At 39.5% G+C, this 19,465-nt stretch overlaps 1 protein-coding gene across 6 annotated transcripts in view; it reads left to right on the top strand.

The window, feature by feature from the left end:
* Positions 1–2,823: 2,823 nt before the first annotated feature.
* Positions 2,824–19,465, top strand: part of DNM3 (dynamin 3) — a 571,218-nt gene continuing 554,576 nt past the window's right edge. For 5 of the 6 annotated variants that reach the window (XM_036859878.1, XM_036859887.1, XM_036859891.1 and 2 more), the window contains exon 1: positions 2,840–3,152. In XM_036859878.1, coding sequence (XP_036715773.1) covers positions 2,992–3,152 — 161 coding nt within the window. In that variant the 5' untranslated portion in view covers positions 2,840–2,991. Of the gene's footprint in view, positions 3,153–19,465 lie in introns of all 6 variants that reach the window. The other variant, XM_036859907.1, reaches the window with a different exon arrangement.

Raw genomic sequence — 19,465 nt, forward strand, 5'->3', positions numbered from 1 at the left:
TAGACTATGGTCGTCTTAGGTGCCAAGCACTGTGCTAGGCATTGAGAATCACAAAGATGGATCTTGCCTTCAAGGAGCTTGTCATTAGTTGTATTAGCTTTCTATGGCTGCTATAACAAATTACCACAAACATAGTGGTTCAAAACAACACAAATTTATTATCTTACAGTTCTGTTGGTTAAAAGTCCAACACTAGTCTCACTGGGCTAAAACCAAGGTGTTGGCAGGGCTGTGGTCCTTTTGGAGGCTCTCGGGGATAAGGATTATCTGTTTCCTGCCTTTTCCAGCTCCTTGAGGCTGCATTCCTTGGCTTGTGGTCCCCGCTTTCTCCATCTTCAAAGCCAGCAAAGTTGCATCTCTGTAACTACTCTTCTGTAGTCATGTCTCCCTCTGACATAGCTGGTAAAGGTTCTCTTTTCTTAAACTGGGCCCATCCAGATAATCTAGTATAATCTCCCCATTCAAAGCTATTTAATTTAATCACATCTGTAAAGTCTCATTTGCCATGTCAGGTAAGATGTTCATAGGTTCTAGGGATTAGAATGTGGACATAATTTGGGGGGGGGGCATTATTCTGCCTACTATGTTAGTGGAAGAGAAAGATGTAAATTAGAGACTCAATGCAACGTGTCAAGTGCAATGTGAAGATCTATTCAGGGTGCCTATACATGGGAAGCATAGAAGGTGGCTGTTCAACCAATCACAGTAAAAATGAGACACTGACAGCAAAAATGAGGAGGAGGAGATGGGTTCCAGGGAGGTAGAAAGGGCATGATTTGTGAACCAACTTGAGGTAGGGGATGAGGGAGAAAGAGAGAAAGGGAGTTAGAATGACTTCCAGATTCTGGACTGGGACTGGGTGGGACTCTTTGTAGCTGAGCCTCAGAAATTAACTAGAATGAGGACACAAGTATCTTAGGACTTCTCTCTGCTCCTCTCTTTCTGTATTTTTTAATTTTTCTCTCTCTGAAGACCAGCATCTTTTGCATCTCCCTTCTGTAGATGAAAACATTACTAACCATAGTTCCATAGTTCTCTCTTTCTCTCTCTGAATTCTGTAGTACTTGGAAAGGGCTCTGATTGATACAGCTTGAGTCAGTGTTCCCCTAGTGCATGAGGCTGTGGCCACGGCACAGTTAGTTTCCCTAATGCCATTTTATTGTCATGACTGCTCTGGCTTCAACCATATGGTAGATGGAGGAGTGATTCTTAGAAAAAGCAGACATTGCTGTCTGTTGAGCAGACATCCCACTTACCTTGGAGAAGATGATGTGTTCTGTTTTGTCTTTCTCTTCTTTTTTTTTTTTTTTAAAGTTGAAGTATAATTTACAGTGAAATGCACAGATCTTAAATGTTTAGTTTGATGAGTTTTGGTAAATGTATACTCACACTCAAATCAAGATATAGAACGTTTCCATCACCTCCACAAGTCTCTCATGCCTCTAGCAGTCAATCCCCACCCCTCAAAGGGAACCATTGCTCTGACTTCTGTCACTATAGAATAGTTTTGCCTGTTCCAGAACTTCACATAAGTGGAATCATACGATACGTACTTTGGCTTCTTTCATTCAACATAATGCATCTGAGATTCAACTAAGTTGTTGCTGTATCAGAATCCACTCCTCTTTGTTGCTGAGAATCGATCACCGAATGCATATATCACACCTGTTTATTCATTCACCTTTTGATGGACATTTGGGTTCTTGATTTTTTGGTTATAATGGACATTTTTATACAAGTATTTTTATGGTTAGAGGGAAATTTATAGCATTAAGTGTTGAGACTAGAAAAGATGAGTTCAGATTTGAATAAATTAAGTCAGAAGTGAGGATAAATTAATTCAGACAGTGAGGTCTAGGACCAACGGGAATATAGTCTAAGGCCCAGAAGAGAGAGGTGGGCTAGTTTTTTAGATTCTGTAGTCCCTAGCCATTATGTGTAGTTAAAGCCATGGGAAGTCCTCAGGTAGACTAAAAGGTCCATGAATTAAATCCTGAGGAGTATCAGTATTTGAAAAGAGGACCCCTCTAAGGAGGCTAAGGGAAGCATGCATTTATCCTTTGTGTCGCCATCACAAGGCACAGGACCCAACGTACAGTCTCTTCTCAGTTCGCTAAACTTAAGAGAATGGGTGCAGAGTGCATGGTTATTGATAGAGCCTATAGAAGGAGATTAGGAGGAGAAATGGCATGAGGGGTCGCAAAGGACAGAATGAGCTTGGTAGACTGAAGAGGAGGAGTGGTGCGGGGTAAGCACGACGGACTCCACCTTTCCTTAGATGGGGCCGGGAGGACCAAGACGTTAAAGTTGAATGATTAAGCAGGGTCAGACTACGCAAGGCCTGGAATGGATGTCAGATTGAAGAATTTAGACTCCAACAGGCCGGCTACCCCAGGAAGAGCCAGGGTTCCGGAGTGGGGCGTGAGAACGAGAGATTTCCTTCTGGGAGGTGCACTCTGGAGGCGGTGCACTGGTGGAGGCAGCCGAGGTGCTGCCGCTGGCGACAGTGCTGACTTCTTACCGGTGGTAGGGCTTTCCACTGGACTTTGGCTTTGTAGCCACTGAAAGGGAACAGTGTCGCCGGCTGCTGCTGATTTTATGCCATTCCCTGACCAAGTGCTGTAACTCTGCTCTTGAGCCTTGAAATCAGACGACAGAGGCGGTGGCATCTGGCCGCAGCTGGGAGGCAGTGCGTGCGCGCCGCTCTGGGATGTCAGGCTGGGAATACTAGGGCAAAGCAGACGCCCAGTGCGCCGCGGGCGGGGCGGTCGCGGAGCCAGGCCACGCCCCCGCTCGCCTGCGCAGGCGCGCTTTGGGTCCGTTGCTGTCAGGAGCGCACTAGAGGCCGGACGGTGGCGGGATCCGACGTCTGACTGGACCCGGCTGACTGAACTGAGCGCGGCAGCGGGCGGCGAGGGCTGCGCGGCCCCGGCTCCCCGCCAGGTCGCAGAGACTAGCAGGGTCTAGCGGGCAGCCGGCGGCGCAGGCACAATGGGGAACCGGGAGATGGAGGAGCTGATCCCTCTGGTGAACCGTCTGCAGGACGCCTTCTCCTCGTTGGGACAGAGCTGTCTGCTGGAGCTGCCGCAGATCGCCGTGGTGGGCGGCCAGAGCGCCGGCAAGAGCTCGGTGCTCGAGAACTTCGTGGGCAGGTGAGCGTGCAGGGCGCGGGGGTGGGGCGGTGGGGGTGGGGGCGACCCCACTCCGGGCCGTTCGAGCGTGGATGGCGGGAGCGCGAGGCTGGACCAGGAGCTGCGGCGGAACGCAGGGAAGAGCAGAGGTGTCTGTGAGGCGGGCGGGGTCGTCCCGGCTCCGGGCATCCTCTGTCCCTCCCCGCCTGGCGGCCCCCCTGTCTGCCTTTCATCCTGCTATACAAAGCCATTTCCTCCTGGTCCTCCGGTCTGGCAGTCGGGGGAGGGGTCCGCCCCGGCATCGACTTTCCCCGCCCGATGTGCGCCAGCCCCGGGCAGCCTGGGTGCGTCGCGCGCCCGGGAGCTTCGCATTCCCCCTCTCTGTTTTCCCAGCTCAATATCCTCCTCCTTTTCTAGTCAGCCTCCCGGAGGCTCTCGGCAAGGCTGTGGGGTTTATTTCCCCGCCCCTCCCCCCCCCCCTTCCCCCCTTGGAGATGCTTTCCTTCTCGCCCTGATTCTCGGCTCCTGTCAGCTGTCTACTGTTCGAGACAGTCGTCGCCTGCCCCTAGCAGGGGAGGCGGGGTGCGAGGAGAAAGAAATCGTTTGTTGTGGTGAGGCTTTAAGCCGCGACGCTTCCCCACCATTCTCCTCTCTAGAAGTCGAAGAATAAAAGGTGGTGTGTTCGCGTGTGCGCCTATTCACAGATCCAGGCATATGTCAGAGAAACCGAGGCACAGACTCTGAGGGCGGGGGGGGGTGGACGTGGACTTGTGTTGTCCAGGTGCCATGTCATTCCTGCATCATCTCGGAAGGGATGAGCATCTTTCTCGCACTCTCTCTGCGCCCCCTCCCCCAGCATCATCTTCGGTTCCCTAAGCTTTTATTTGTCCTGCCAGCCTTCAAGTTAACACGCTGAATCTAAATTATAGTTACGGGTTTCGTAGTTACTCTTAATTCAGAAAAAGCTAAAGAATTAATTTTTAAATTGGGAATCAGCATTTTTTCCATTGAGCAATTCATGAGAGATTAAGTTACCTTAACGGCCTTGCCTGAGCAGTGTAGACATTTGCTAAGAAAAGCCCATTAGAAAGCATTATGAAAGCCGAAATCTGTTTCCTAGCAGTAAACCAGGTAGAAATGTACAACGGCCGAGAGAGTGGGCCAGAGAGGGTACAATACAGAGATTGTACTTTACTCTTTTTATTTGGGATTCAGGAAGTTCCTGTTTTTTGTTTTTTTTTGTTTTTTTCTTCTCTTTTTGTTAGTGTTTGGTGATGTGTAAAATTTAGATATTCCCATATCTCCTTTGGGAATGCTAGTATCCATAAAGTGTATATTCTTTTCTCTCAGATGATACTCTTAGGGGTTTTTTTGTTTTTTGTTTTTCCTGTTGAACTAGAAAGCTAAGAAACCTAACTAAAAAAAGTAAAATTGCTGACAGTTGGCTGGTATCTTTGACTAAGTCACTTAATCACTTTGCTTGGTTTTATCATTAATTTGCGTGATGAGAATAGTGATGGTAAAGCATTTTGCCTACGTCATCATAGACTTATGGTGAAGTGATGGATGAATATGTGATTTAAAACATGTACACAGAACAGCCACATACTTAAGGGTTTTACACTCTTTGATTTATTGCCAATGAAATTCACTAAATTTAAAGTATCTATAGGGAAGGTGAGGTTTGATGACAACGTATTTTTGGGTTTTCAAACTCCCGAGCATTTAACAGGATGCCTTACTTGTCATTTAGCTACTTTTGTTTTTTAAACAAATACTTAAAGATTAAAATTGTAAGTAATTCAAATGCAGTGGCCATATTTTATGCATCTTTCGTATATTTAGTTGAATGAGTCTGTTTTATAAATGCACTTTTTGTGGCAAGAGCTTTTGAAGCTAATGTCAATTTTATGCATGTATCTTAATTCTGTTCTTCAGATTTTCAAATCCTGAATATATTCATTAATGCTGTAATAAAATTGTAAACATTTTTCCTCACTAGCTATCCTCTTTTCAAATGAGAATTTTAAAAAATCTGGACGAGTAAAATATTGTAGCTTGAACATTTTTTATGATAGAATGAAAAATAGGGACGTCATTTACCAGAATACATTAGTAATTTATTATACTTTTTAAAGCTTTACCAATAATTAATTACTGTAAGAATGTCAAGTCAAAGAAAAGGATGGACATAAGGGGAAAAACTCATTTAGTAAATATAGCAATGCTTTATTATCTGTAGAGATGACACCTGCCAGCAGAGCTTATATATTAGGAGAAAATTAATTAAAAAGGTCATTTGACTTTAATAAAGGTTTTGGTCATTGAATTATTGAGGAATCTAATTTCTAATTATAAACCAACCTTAGGGAAAAAGGAGTTCTCTAATTTGTTAGGAGATTCATCCTAGGTGGAAAAAACTACCCATATTCTACTATAACCTTTTCTTTTTTTATTATCCAGAAATTTTCCAATAAAGATAAGGTTCTTTTCTTTAAGAATGAAACGTTCCTCTTTTACATGTAGCTGTTTTCATTTTAAGACTCTGACCTCTGTGCAGTTATTGAACGCAGTCATAAAATAAGGAGTCATTACTTGTGTAAATTAAGCATTTGCTCATCATTTAAGCTGGTCTTCAAAATAATGATGCATTTTCTCCTTAATATTTAACATTCCATGTTTAGTGGACTAAACATCTCTTCTCCTCTCAGTTTGTTTGTTTATATTGATTTTTTTGACACCACTGAGTGAAGTTGGATGTGAATGTGTTACTTCATTTAACTGTAGCTCTAAAATCCAATTTTGGGGGTGACAAGTTTGAGATTATTATGAATAAAATGAATCATGAATGAACTACTTGTTTGTGATTTTTCTTGCTGAAGTGATGAATTTACATATTAGTGTAATATAGTGTGAGTAACCAGATTGTTCTTTTGGGTGTTCAGATGAGATATAATGCTCTCAGTGAGAGGCAGCTTAAGGTCTAATGAATAGAAGCTGAGACTCATGGTCTGAATATAGGGGTTCACTAGATGGCTTGGGGTCTGCCCATTGGTCTGGTTTGTGTACAGAAGAATTTATTCAACTACTTTTACACCACCCCCCCTTTATTTTTTTAACAGTGCAGTGAGATGTTGATGATGATAATGGTCAACATTTATGGAGTACTTGTTATGCATCAGGTACTATTCTAGATGCTTTTACATGGAAAATCTTACTGAATTCTCATAAACCCCTGAAGAAGAGGGTACTCTTAAGAGTTCTGTTTTATAGAAGAGGAAATTGAGATTTAGAGACTTTGAGTAACTTGCTGAAGGCAAATTTAACATAAAAACAGTGGAGCTAGGATTCAGCTTGAGGTATCTGGGCTCTATACTTGTGCTCTAAAACCTCTGTGCTGTATTGAACCCCCTCCATCTTGAGATTTACCAGTTCCTCTGATAAATACTTTTAACTTTTTTCTTTGATCACACTTAAAATCACCACCTAAAATAATAAGAAACTGCTATGTTAATAATTTCATTCATATTTATTTATGTATGTCTATCTTGCCTCATTTCACGGAGGATTTGAGGCAACCCCTTAGGCAGAAGCAACATTAGTTAAAAGATAAGTTTTTTTCTTTACTATATTAGACATTCTTGAAGGGAGCTCTAGGATATAACTGGGTTATTTATTTAAGTGTGTGTTGATAGGGAATATAACTTGTTTATAGAGGTGTTAAGTGAGAACTGTACTAGTTGCTAAGGTGTAAATGTTTTTTAATGACATACTTGTTAGAAACATTAGTTCTTCAATGCTTATTATATAGGCAGAGGATTCACATTATTTTGTTCAAGCCTAAATGGTAAATAGACTTTCAATTTTGCACAAGTAGAATAGGTTTTTTGACTAATGGGGTCAAATAAAGGATAAAGTAACTATGTTGAGGGGAGTACATTTCAATGTGGAAATGTCATATAAGGTTTATTTATTTAGTTGTGAGGTTTCTGAAGATGGGTATGTTGATTATCAAATTAGAGTCGTTTCGCAGGAGAACCTTAAAAGTGAGCCATTTGATGCTATTGTTGAATGGACGTGACCAGATAATTTTTCAAGAATCCAAAGTCATTTATATGTCTTAGATGGATACTAATTTATTCTTAAATCCTTTGACTGATTTCAAGAGAGTATTAAAAATTGAGGAGGTAAGAGTTCTCTAATTGCAAATAAGATTAGGCACAGAGCATGCATATTAGTAAACTTCTTAATTCAGAAATAGGTTTGTATTGAGGGAAAAGATTTTTAAAAATATGCAAGCATCTGAATTAGTGAATATTTTTCAACAAATGACTTCCAAATATTAAAGTTATTAGATAAATGGGTGCTAACAATTAAAATGTGATAATTGTTGAAAATCATACTTCATGGTTCTCAAGGGTCTATTTAACTGAAGTGTCAGAAACATAAACTTTGTTTCATCCAACAATGAATTGCTAAAACCTGAAATTACAAAGATATTTTTGCTGAATTCACATTATGTAATATACTTTTAGGTTATCACAAATTCAATTGGTAGGATTTAATTATAACAATCAACTTAATTATTAATAATTCGTTAGAAGCAATATACCTAGGTGAACTGGACTTCATAGGATATCTCTGTTTTGAAATTTACTTATGATTAAGAGATATCAAAAAAATGCACTCCATTAACTTCTTTAAGAATGAAGTTGGGCAGGCATCATCCAAAACTTTGGAGGAATGGAAACTTAGTAGTTAGCTATTCTAGAAGGTAGGCTATTGGGTTCTTTACCAATGGGACATATATTTAGTATATTAGTGTTTGTCTTAGGTAGTAAGTACTTGGTGCTAGGGCTAATAAGTGCAGTTAAATTATGCTGTTTTACTTATTATGATTAATTTTAAGAGAGGACTGCAAGCAGCTAAAAGAAATAGATGATTTTTTTTCTCTTCCACCGGAGCCAAGTCAAGAGAACTCTGAGCTAATGTACTGTATAGAACAATTCAATTTATTTTCTATATGGCCAAAGTTTTGCCCATCTCTAAGTCTGCTTTGCTTTTTCTCACACTCAGCATTCATTTAAAAATTCTAAAGGATTATGTTATAGTAAACACATTTTTATAAAGTGGAAGGAAGAAGGAGGCCAATATTTGCTTCGCCTTACTTTGTTGCAGGCATGGATTCTGTTATACACATTCCGTGTCTTCTGTAGCTTGTTTTCACATCCCCATGTTAATAAGGGAGGAAACTCAGGGTTAGAGAGACAAGTAATTTGTACAAGGTCACATGGCTAGCAAGTGCCAAGCTGGGATTTAGCCTTGGATATGACTCCTATTGATACTCTTGAGAAATGTGGGCAAGGAAAGTCAATGAGCATGTATTACTGAGTTCTAAGTATAGTGGGTAAGAATGTAGAAGGAAGTATAAATGTATAGGAGCTGATGTATATATAAAAAGAGAACTGACAGCATAAGCTATGAGACCACAACTTTCAAAGAGTTTGTAAAATGAATGCAGTTGGGTATAATGCAAACTAAATGGGACAAAATAATTTATACTATGTCACTTTATTTTTGTGAAAAAGAAAACAACTCTGAAAAACTACAATTCTGAAAATGAATTGTGATATAGTGGAAAGTAGACAGTATTTGAGATTTTGGTGTCATTTGGCAGCCGGTATCATTTTAGCTCAAGGCTGCATGTACTGAAGTATCCATGTCAAAGCAGGGAGTTTGTGATCTGTGTCTCAGTGTCTGACTTGACAACAAGGCATTGAATTTAGACTGTCACTTAATCACAAAGAGACACTGTATGTTGGAGAGGGCCTGAGAGAAGAGTAGCAGGAAAGAAAAGAGGTTGGAGAGATTAAAAATATAACTGGATGCATTGAGATAGGTGGGATAGATCAGACTCACTAAGGATCTTTAAGGCACTAATACTTAAGGGAGATGGAATTCTATTCTTTAAGAATAAGGCATTTAGTTAAAGTAGTGGAGTAAGTGGAAGACAAAATGTCAGAGGAAATGTTCTAAAGGCAAACCTGAGAATAGAATGTATGTAGAAAGAGAGGAGGGTAAAGGCAAAGGGAAGGTTGATACTAAATGATTTGTATTATTGCATTAAACACTGTTCCAGAAAATTAGAAGGTTTATTAATACCAGGTTGGCAATTTGGGGGTTTTTTTGGTCATAGCTGGCTTAGCTTTTTTTAAATCAGTAGTGAGGACTGGCTTTTCACTAGGTTCTGTAAGAAACTTTCTCCTGGTTTAATTTTTGTCACTTCTTGGAGCTGCATTAGGATGCAGAGAAACAAGAGATTTGCCCAAGGTCAGAAATAGAATCACAGTTGAGTTTGGAACTTGGTGTTCAGAACTGGGAGCCCCATGGCAGTTCATCATTTTCTCTTCCCCCTCTTATTGTTTTAAAGTACCTCCCTCTCATCCTTGCCACCTCCTTTTCCCATTCCCTTCCATTGGACCACTCTTTCCTCCTCCTTGATACTCCCCTCCATTACTTTTCTTGATGGTGGACCAGCAATGATTTTTTCCCCCCCATACACAATAGGGTAAAGAGACAGGGAACAGGACTTTTCTCAGGCTTAGACCAGGTAATTTGGCTGAGATAATATATTCTAGAGTAAATTGTAACTTTTAGGAAACAGATGGGCCCAGGAAAAGACTACATGAAATAGTGGATGTTTTCACACAATATTAATATTTTCACACCAGGTGGGCATATCTAGAAAGTTGTGCCTGGGTTGGTCACTGATTGACCTTGCTTAAACCGAGGAAAGCTTCTGAAAAGTTGTGTATGAATAAGTAATATAAATGGAAAGGTTACTATTTAAAGAAATGGGTGAGATTTTTTGTAAATTAAAATATATATTTGGGGCTTCCCTGGTGGCACAGTGGTTAAGAATCTGCCTGCCAATGCAGGCGACATGGGTTTGAGCCCTGGTCCGGGAAGATCCCACATGCCACGGAGCAACTATGCCTGTGTGCCACAGCTACTGAGCCTGCGCTCTAGAGCCCGTGAGCCACAACTGCTGAGCCCGTGTGCCACAACTACTGAAGTCCGTGTGCCTAGAGCCTGTGCTCTGCAACAAGAGAAGCCACCACAATGAGAAGCCCACGCACTGCAACAAAGAGTAGCCCCTGCTCGCCGCAACTAGAGAAAGCCCATGTGCAGCAACGAAGACCCAACGCAGCCAAAAATAAAAATAAATAAATAAATTTATAAAAAACAAAACAAGTGAGCATGCTTTAAAAAAATAATAAATAAGATATATATTTGGGTAGCAAATCCTTACCTTTCAGTTTGCTGTTTCATATTCTTTGTGTTTGTATTCTTTGGGTGAGGCCCATCAATGTCATAGAAATTATTTTAACAGTTTCAACAAGTATTAATGTTGCGTTAAATTCTTAATGTTAATAAGAAAGGCAAGATAATTGTTGAGGAAAAGGATGACTTATTTGGTCCATGAATTTTATGAATGATACAGGATTGCTTTAGATTTTGTTTTTCTTCTAACATCCCTGCTGAAGATTCTCTATTTCCAGGAGTTTAAAGTGTGTGTGTCTCAGTGCTTCCTTGTGACAGTGTCTTATTTTCATTTCCCAGAGCTTCAAGGTCATGATATCCCCGGGAATAACACATACATACCTATTAGAATTTAGTAGGGCTTCTGAAGGACCTCATTGTCTATCATTTCCCTGGCTTGAAATTGAAAAGACTAATTCATTTAAATAAGTAATTTGATGGGTACCTAATCTTACTTAAGATATTTGTTTTCTTAGATCCTCAAAAAGCCAATATTTGAAAAGGAGTCATCATATTCTGGTGATAGAGTGCCGGCTTTGCTGATAGGTGTGTCCGTCCCACCGCTGACTCTACACTGGATACACACATGGCTCCTCAGCGAGGCATTGAACTTCACTGGGACTTAATTTCCTCATTTGCATTATAGGGACAATAATACAGACTTCATTGTTTTATGTGCGTGTGAGTTCCAAGTAAGATGATGTAAAGCGTATGGTCGGTCCATAAGAAGCATTTAATAAATGATTGCTGTGATACTGTGATTTATAAGAAAAATATATATTTTGTCATTCACATGACCAAAATATCAATATAATTCTCAAATATATTTGGTCTTCGTTCACAGTTCCTGGCTCACAGCTCCCAAAACCCTTGGAATTTCCTAAGTGTTGAAGGTGATAAAGGTGTCTTTTGTTAGGTTAATGAGGTGACTTTTGGAAAGCACCCAAGGATAAGGGCCGGTTGCCAGTGGAACCAACCACATGATTAGAGGGTTGGAACTTTGTCTCATGCCCCACCCCCAACCTCTAGGGAGGGGAGAGGGGCTTCAAGTTGAATCAGTTGCCAGTGGCTAATGATTTAATCAATCATAACTGTAATGAAGCCTCCATAAAAAAACCCAAAGGAACAGGGTTCAGAGAGCTTCTGGGTTGGCAAACACGTGGAGATTTGGGGAGAGTGGTGTACCTGGAGAAGGCATGGAAGCTCCTCACCCTTTCCCCGTACCTTGTCCTGTATGTCTCTTCCATATGGCTGTTCCTGATTTATATATATCTTTTTATAATAAACCAGTAGTATAATAAGTAAAATGCTTCTCTGAGTTCTCTGAACTGCTCTAGCAAGTTGACTGAATCAAGGAGGAGGTCATGGGAACATCCAATCTGTAGCTGGTGGGTTAGAAACACAGCTAACAACCGGGGCTTGTGATTGGTGCCTGAAGTTGCAGGAGAGGGCGGTCTTGTGGAACTGAGCTGTCAACCTGTGAAATCTGATGCTTTCTCCAGGTAGATAGTGTCAGAATTGAGTTGAATTGTAGGATACCCGGCTGGTGTCCGGAGTACTGCTTATTGTTGGTGTGGAAAGCCACCTCCCCATGTTGGAATTGCTACCAGAACCCATTTAATGGTTATTAGCTTTAGTCTTTTATCTAGAATGGATGTTTTCTAACTATTTTAAAAATAACAGTAAATTTAGGAGACAGGATAGATAGTAGTGTGTAATGTGCCTGGTCTATGATAATGCAATCAATAAATGATAGGTATTAGTTTAAGTTTTTTATCTAGACTGGGCATTTTCTGAAACAAAAGCAAATTTAAGAGAGAATAGATAGTAATGTGTATTTGCAAATTCTTTTTTGTGCATGTGGGAAAAATCACAGCTGCATCAAAATACTAACTTTTAGATCAGACTAACTTAAAGTATATTTGGACCTTTTTAAAAGAAAGCATTTCCCACATTTTGCATCACCCGAGGGTATTTTTTTTTTCTTTAAACAGATATATACAACATAAATCCCGTTTGTATACTCTTCCCTCCCAAGAGTTCCAAAGTACTTTTCATTTATTCTGTTATTAATCCTAACAATATCCCTGAGAGCATAGTAAAGGCATGTTTTATTAACTTCAATTTAGAAATGTGGAAGATTGAACTAGAAGTTAAGTGACATGCTAGGGTTTAAATGGCAAATACCAGAGATAATGAACATAGTAGAATTAATAACATAGAGATAATAGAATTAAAATGAATTTTGCTGAAATTATTTTCATATGTTCTCCTAGAGAATGAATTTTAAGCAAAGTATTTGATTCTGTGATATGGAATAAACCATTCTTAGCATATCTTTATCTTTTGGAAATGTTAGGTGAAGTTGTAGGCAAAGATGGAAGTAGAAGTGGGAAAAACAATTGAGAGAGTCTGATTGGAGAAGCAGGACGACTTAGCAAGAATATGAGCTAAGGCCAAGGAACAGAAATGATCTACAGACAAGGGATCAGGAGGTAAGATAGAAAAATAATAGTGGCTGGTGCTATTAGACCTTAGAGAAGTATCAAAATTCTTGCAGTAGGTGTTGAACTAATACCCAGTGACTCTATTTTATTTTTTTTTCTTTCTTTCTTTTTTTTTAAATGGCTCACAGGCTTAGTTGCTCCGTGGCATGTGGGATCTTCCCAGACCAGGGATCGAACCTGTGTCCCCTGCATTGGCAGGCAGATTCTTAACCACTGCACCACCAGGGAGGTCCCCCAGTGACTCTGTTTTAAATGGAAAGTTTCATATCCTGACTTGATTGACATTTCCACAACTGTTAACCTCCAATTTTAGCTCTGAGCTAGTTAACTGATTCCATTTGGTATTACATTATCTTTGTGTTGCTAGGTATGCCTCAGAAGCTTTGTGTAAGAATAGCTTTGGGTTATCCAGAGGAGGCTTAGAGCTTTGTGTGTATGTGTATCTGTTTCTGTTACGTAGTTAATAAAACTGAGGTCCCTTCTTTTCATATATTTAAAGGAGAAGAAAAGATTTGAAGAAAGAATACAGTGGAATCTTACTGCTGAGGGAGTTAGGAGTATTTGTGAGTTATCTAGTTTGAGGTGGATTTGATTTACACCCACGGTAGGTGTCTCCTGGATGTTTGTTAAAGAAATACCGCAGATAAGCTGAGGCAACATGGCAGAAAGCAAAGAGAGCTAGGATTAGTTTGGTCTTTACTGTCACCCACTGGTCTTCCGCAGCTCTCCCTGTCTGATTTAGAGCCCCTCTTCAGTGGTCCTCGTTCATACTTCACTGCACAGGGATCTTACTGTACAGTTGGTTGCCTTGTCTCTCTGTCCAAGTGTTTGCAGATTCCATGAAGTCAGGAGCTGTGTTTCATTGGTCATTTTCCATAACACAATGCTGGCATATAGCAGGATCTAAATGAATGAACTAACTATGTGATTCTATACATTTATCCAAGCTGAAGCATACATTCTTCATCAATAAATTGGTTGAGGATGGGGTGGATGTTGGACTGGATCCGAGGTTTTCAAACTGTGGGTGTGACCTACTAGTGGGATGTGATATCAATTTAGTGGGTTGCAACAGCCTTAAAAAAGTATCAGAGTACCTTCCAGGCAGTGATGATAAGCACTGTATGGTGAATCTTTTGTATTAGTTGTATATTTGTATACGTTTACCATGCTGCAGTATAAAATGTATTTCTTACTATGGTTGTCTTCAAAATTGTTGAATGCGTCTGGACTAGATTAATGTTACCTCTAGTCATTTATTTAATTATTGTATATTTCAGTGATAGGATGTATTATGGAAGGCAAAATTCACACTATACTATACTATTTCTCTAGGTGAGTTAAAATGAAGATAATTTTAATATTTTTATTTTGTTAAATTGACTGTCCTTTTTTTTTTTTTTTTGACTGTCTTTTAATTGAAAAAGGAATATGTATATGTGATAAAAACTCAGACATTTCAAGAGTGCGTAGAGTAGAAATAGTAAAAATTGTCTTTCTCTCACTGAGGTTTCTTATTTATTAAGATGTTTTGTTTAACCTGCATATCTGACAAATTATTTCTGAGTTTATATTTTCTTTATATTACATTTATTTGATTTTTGAGGGCAGAGAGAGTTTAATAAACTTGTTTGGTTGTAGGTAGATGATTAAACCAGTTGTGAAAGAATACGTTTGAAAATTCTAATAGCAGGTGGATTTGTTCACTCACTGAGTCATTTACAGTCACATTTTGAGAGTCCACTCCATGCCAGAAACTGTGTGAGGCTCTATGTGTATAGCAGCTCCTTCAAAGAACTTGGTGACCCAGAAGGGTACAGGATTGATATGCACCATGCTGTTGTTATCAGGGTAACCAGGCTAACAATTTTTATGCAAGGCATTTGTTAGAAAGTAGTTGGCTGGGTCAGGATGATGTCTCTAAATATCTGAGGAGCTGTTAATTGGAGATTGACTGTATGTCCCTGGAAGACTGAATTAGAACAAATGGGTGAAAGTTATAGGCAGGCGGATTTAAACTTAACGTAAGGGAGACTGCTCAACAGAACAGTTAAGAAATGGAATGAATTGCCTGTGAAGCAGTAAGTATTCCATCACCAGAAGGATAGAGGCTGGGGATTAAAGACTGACTGGCTTCTTGGCATGGTGTAGAAGGGAGGCAGGTGGAGCCTCTGAAGGTTCTTGACTTTAAAGATTCTTGCTATCACATAACAACAGTTATGTGTTTATGATTATTATTGGAAATGGAAGTTTAGATAGAATTTGGGTGTCTTTAGAGGTACAGAGTGGTCTGAATGCTTAAAGGAAAATATCACATCTCTTTGGAGAGTCCAGGAAAGATTTCATCAAAGAGGTAGGGTTTGAGATAAGCAGGAGAGTATAAGAATTTGATAAGTTGAGATGGGGCCAAAAGTCACAGATTGCAGCCTTTTCTGACCTCTCGATGACTTAGGGATGGTTCCCTAAGTTTAGTTCCATGCTGTTTAGCTCTTCAAGGTTTCTGACTGACTTATTGTAGTTTGTGGTCCCTGAGGCAGACTGCAAACTCCTACTGGTATTCCCAGTGTAATATAGTATCTTGCACAATTCTGTTTTATGTACTTAATTTTTATTGAATTTTCACTAAGAAAACTGTTGACCTGACTTAAGATGGGTTGGTACTGGGCATAAAGATCATGGCTTTTAGAAATACTTCTATTTGACACTTATGAGATAATATTGACTGTGTTTGAACTAATGCTCTTAGCTTGATAAACTAATACTTGTAGCCCATGTGCCTTAGTTTCTGAGTTATCCTTTCTCTCACCTGTACTTCTCTACAATTTTTACTTATTTAAAAAAATTTTTAATTAAAGTATAGTTGATTTACAGTGTTGTATTAGTTTCAGGTGTACAGCATAGTGATTCTTTTTTTTCAGGTTATATTCCATTATAGGTTATTATAAGATATTACATGTAATTCCCTTCCATTTTTTTAATGATATAAATCTACTTATGATTCTCCTGTTTTAACATCTGCCCTCTTCAGCTGTGTTAGCTTAGCTCTTTCCTTCTCTCACTATCTTTCCAACTTTTACTATCTGAACTCTTGTTCTCTGAACCCAGGAACCAAGTAGATTTGAATTACAAGGGATAATTAATACGTGAAAGAATGGTCCATCCCAACATTTCCCAAAGCAAGTATATAGATATGTGTGTGTATGATTTATCTGAGGAACTTGTCAAAATATGGGTTCCTGGGCTCCACTCATGGAGACTGACTCAGTGGGTCTGGAGTTAAACCAGAGTAATCAGTGTTTTTCCAAAAGCTCTTCTGGTGCTCCTGATAAGCAGCCAGATTTGGGAGCTACTAATCACTACTTTCACAGCTCCTATTATTTCTGCAGCTGTGGATAAGGAAAGAAATGTGTCTTCATTTCCCATCAGTACACTGAAACTGCCCTTGCCAAGGTCACTGATGATCTCCAAACAGCTTAATTTACTTTCTAAGTATTTCTGAAGTTAATCACCTATGTATGCTTAATTCCTACTACCAGTGATGCTTAATTCCTACAACCGTTGACTGAGTTCAAGTTATCATCATTCATCTTCTGGACTATAGCAATATACTTAATGCCTTCCCCATCTGTAACCCTTCAATCTAACTTCCACACAGCCATGGCATGATTGATATGAAATTAAAATTAAATGGTGTCACTATCTTGGTGAAAACTTTTCAGCTCTTAATGCCAATAGCATAAAATTTAAGCTTCTTGGCATGGCATAAAAGGCCCTGAATGGCCCAGCTTCTCCAGGTTATCTGTTGTGCTTTGACTGAACTGTGATTCATGCCCTACACACATTTACCATGTGTTTCACATTTCTTTGCCTTTTTCACGTGGACCCCTTTATAAGAATGGTATTATAATCTTGGAAGAACAAAAACAAAAACAACAAAGTTGGAGGACCCACACTTTCCAATTCTAGAACTTACTACAAAACTGCAGTAATCAAAACAGTATAGTACTGGCATAAGGATAGACATATAGATCAATGGAATAGAATTGAGAGTCTGGGAATAAACTATTACATTTATGGTCAATTGATTTCTGACAAGAATGCCAAGACAATTCAGTGCAGGGTGGGAAGAGTAGCCTTTTTAACAAATGGTGCTGGGGCAACAGGATACCCACATGCAAAAGACTTTGGAACGCTATCTCAAACCATATACAAAAACTAACTAAAAATGTATTGAAGACCTAAATGCAAAAGCTAAAACAATAAAACTCTTAGAGTTTTAGAGCAAAACACAAGTGTAAATCTTGATGACTTTAGATTCGGCAGTGGTTTCTTAGCTATGACACTGGAAGTACAAGTGACCAAAAAAAAAAAAATAGATAACTTGGACTTCATCAAAATTAAAAACTATTGTGCTTCGAAGGACACTACTAAGAACATGAAAAGATAACCCAGAGAATGGGAGACTTTTTTTTTCTTTTTGCAAAGCATGTATCTGATAAAGGACTAGTATCCAGAATATATAAGGAATTCTTATAACTTAATAAAAAGACAACCCAATTTAAAAATGGGCAAAGGATTTGAATAGATATTTCTCCAGTGAATATATACAAATTACCAATAAGCACATGAAAAGATGCTCGGTGTCATTAGCTATTAGGGAAATGCAAATCAAAACAACGATGAGATATCACTTCACATGCACTAAGATGGGTATGATTAAAAGAAAAAGATGAACATTAACAAGTTTCAATGAGGATATGGAGAAATTGGATTCCTCATACATTTCTGATGGGAGTGTAAAATTGTGAAGCCACTCTGGAAAACAATTTTTCAGTTTCTTAAAAAGTTAAATATAGTTATAATATCCAGCAATTCCACTCCTATGCATACACCAACAAGAATGAAAACCTAAGTATACACAATAACCTGTACATGAATGTTTATAGCAGCATTATTCATAATAGCCAAAAGGTAGAAATAGCCCAAATACATATCAGTTGATGAATGGATAAACAAAATATGATATATCCATAAATGAAACTTTATGCAGCCATAAAAAGGAATAGAGTACTGATACATGCTACAATGTGGATGAACCTTGAAAACATTATGCTAAGTGAAAGAAGCCAGACACAAAAGACCACATATCATATTCCATTTATATGAAATGTCCAGAATAGGCAAATCCATAGGGACAGAAAGATTAGTGGTTGCCAGGAGCTAAGGCAGGGTATGGAAATGGAGAATGACTGCTAGTGGGTATGGGGTTTCTTTTGGGGGTGATGAAAATGTTCTGGGATTAGATAGCATTGATGGTTGTACAATATTGTGAATATGTTAAAAATGACTGAATTGTACACTTCCAAAGGGTGAATTTTATGGTACGTGAATTATATCTCAATTAAAAGAAAACCTTAGGGATTAGATTAAATCACTTCAGGAGAGGATATGTGAAAGAGGGGAAAAAGAAGAAAAGCAGAAGAAAGGCACCCTGCAAAGGGAGCCAAGGAGAGACCACAGATGTAGCAGGTAAATCAAGAGGCTGTTTAGAACTGAGAGAAAAGAGCAGTTTTATTGGAGTGGTGGGAATCTCAACTTGGAGTGAGTTGAGAAGGGAATGGGAAGTAAGTGGGGACAGAGTGCGTAGACAACTCTTCTGAGGAAAAGCTGGAACAGGGTCTGGGAGGGTACATTTTTTTGATGGGAGATATTAGAGCAGCGATTTCCAACATTTTTGGCAGCAGGGACCGGTTTCATGGAAGACAATTTTCCCACGGACCAGGGGCGTGGGGGGGGGGGGATGGTTCAGGTGGTAATGCTAGCAATGGGGAGTGGCAGATGAAGTTTCGCCCGCTCACTGCCGCTCACCTCCTGCTGTGCGGTCCCGGTTGGGTACCCCTGTATTAGATCATTTTTGTTTGCTAGTGGGAATGATCCAGGAGAAGACATAGATGATACAGGGAAGAAAGACAGGAGGGAAGGTCAGGAAAACCTTGGGAAAATGCAGGGGGATGGAATCCAGAGGTTCTGTGGTGGAAAGCCTCTTACAAGAGGAGGAGGGGCACCTCATCCATTGGAACTAAAGGATAAAGAAGTTGGTGCATAGAGTTGATAGGGGGAGGATAGGGAAGTTCTAATTTGATAAGATGACAGCATTAGCTGATGGTAGAGTGGGAAGGAGAGGGAGGAATAGAAAGAAGAAAGGAAAACGTAGGCAAAGAATATCTGAGGGAATGGGAGTGTGAGTTCAGTAGAGAAGTATATTCAAAATGTATATGAAATTGTCCTTTTCATAAGTCGAAAACAAGTGGATTTTCTAAAATGCAAGTTTTGTCAAGTTACTCTACTGTTAAAATCTCTGTTACCCAGCTTTTTAGCATGATACACTGTTTGGGTTATGATCTGCCGTCTGCCTCTGTCCATTCTCCTCTCCTGCTGCTCCTCCCATTCACCGTGGTGTTTAGTCCTGCTGAACTACTTAGAGTTCCTAGAAAAAGCATCAAG

The sequence above is a fragment of the Balaenoptera musculus genome, chromosome 1 (genome assembly GCF_009873245.2).
Source record: "Balaenoptera musculus isolate JJ_BM4_2016_0621 chromosome 1, mBalMus1.pri.v3, whole genome shotgun sequence".
Classification (NCBI taxonomy): domain Eukaryota; kingdom Metazoa; phylum Chordata; class Mammalia; order Artiodactyla; family Balaenopteridae; genus Balaenoptera; species Balaenoptera musculus.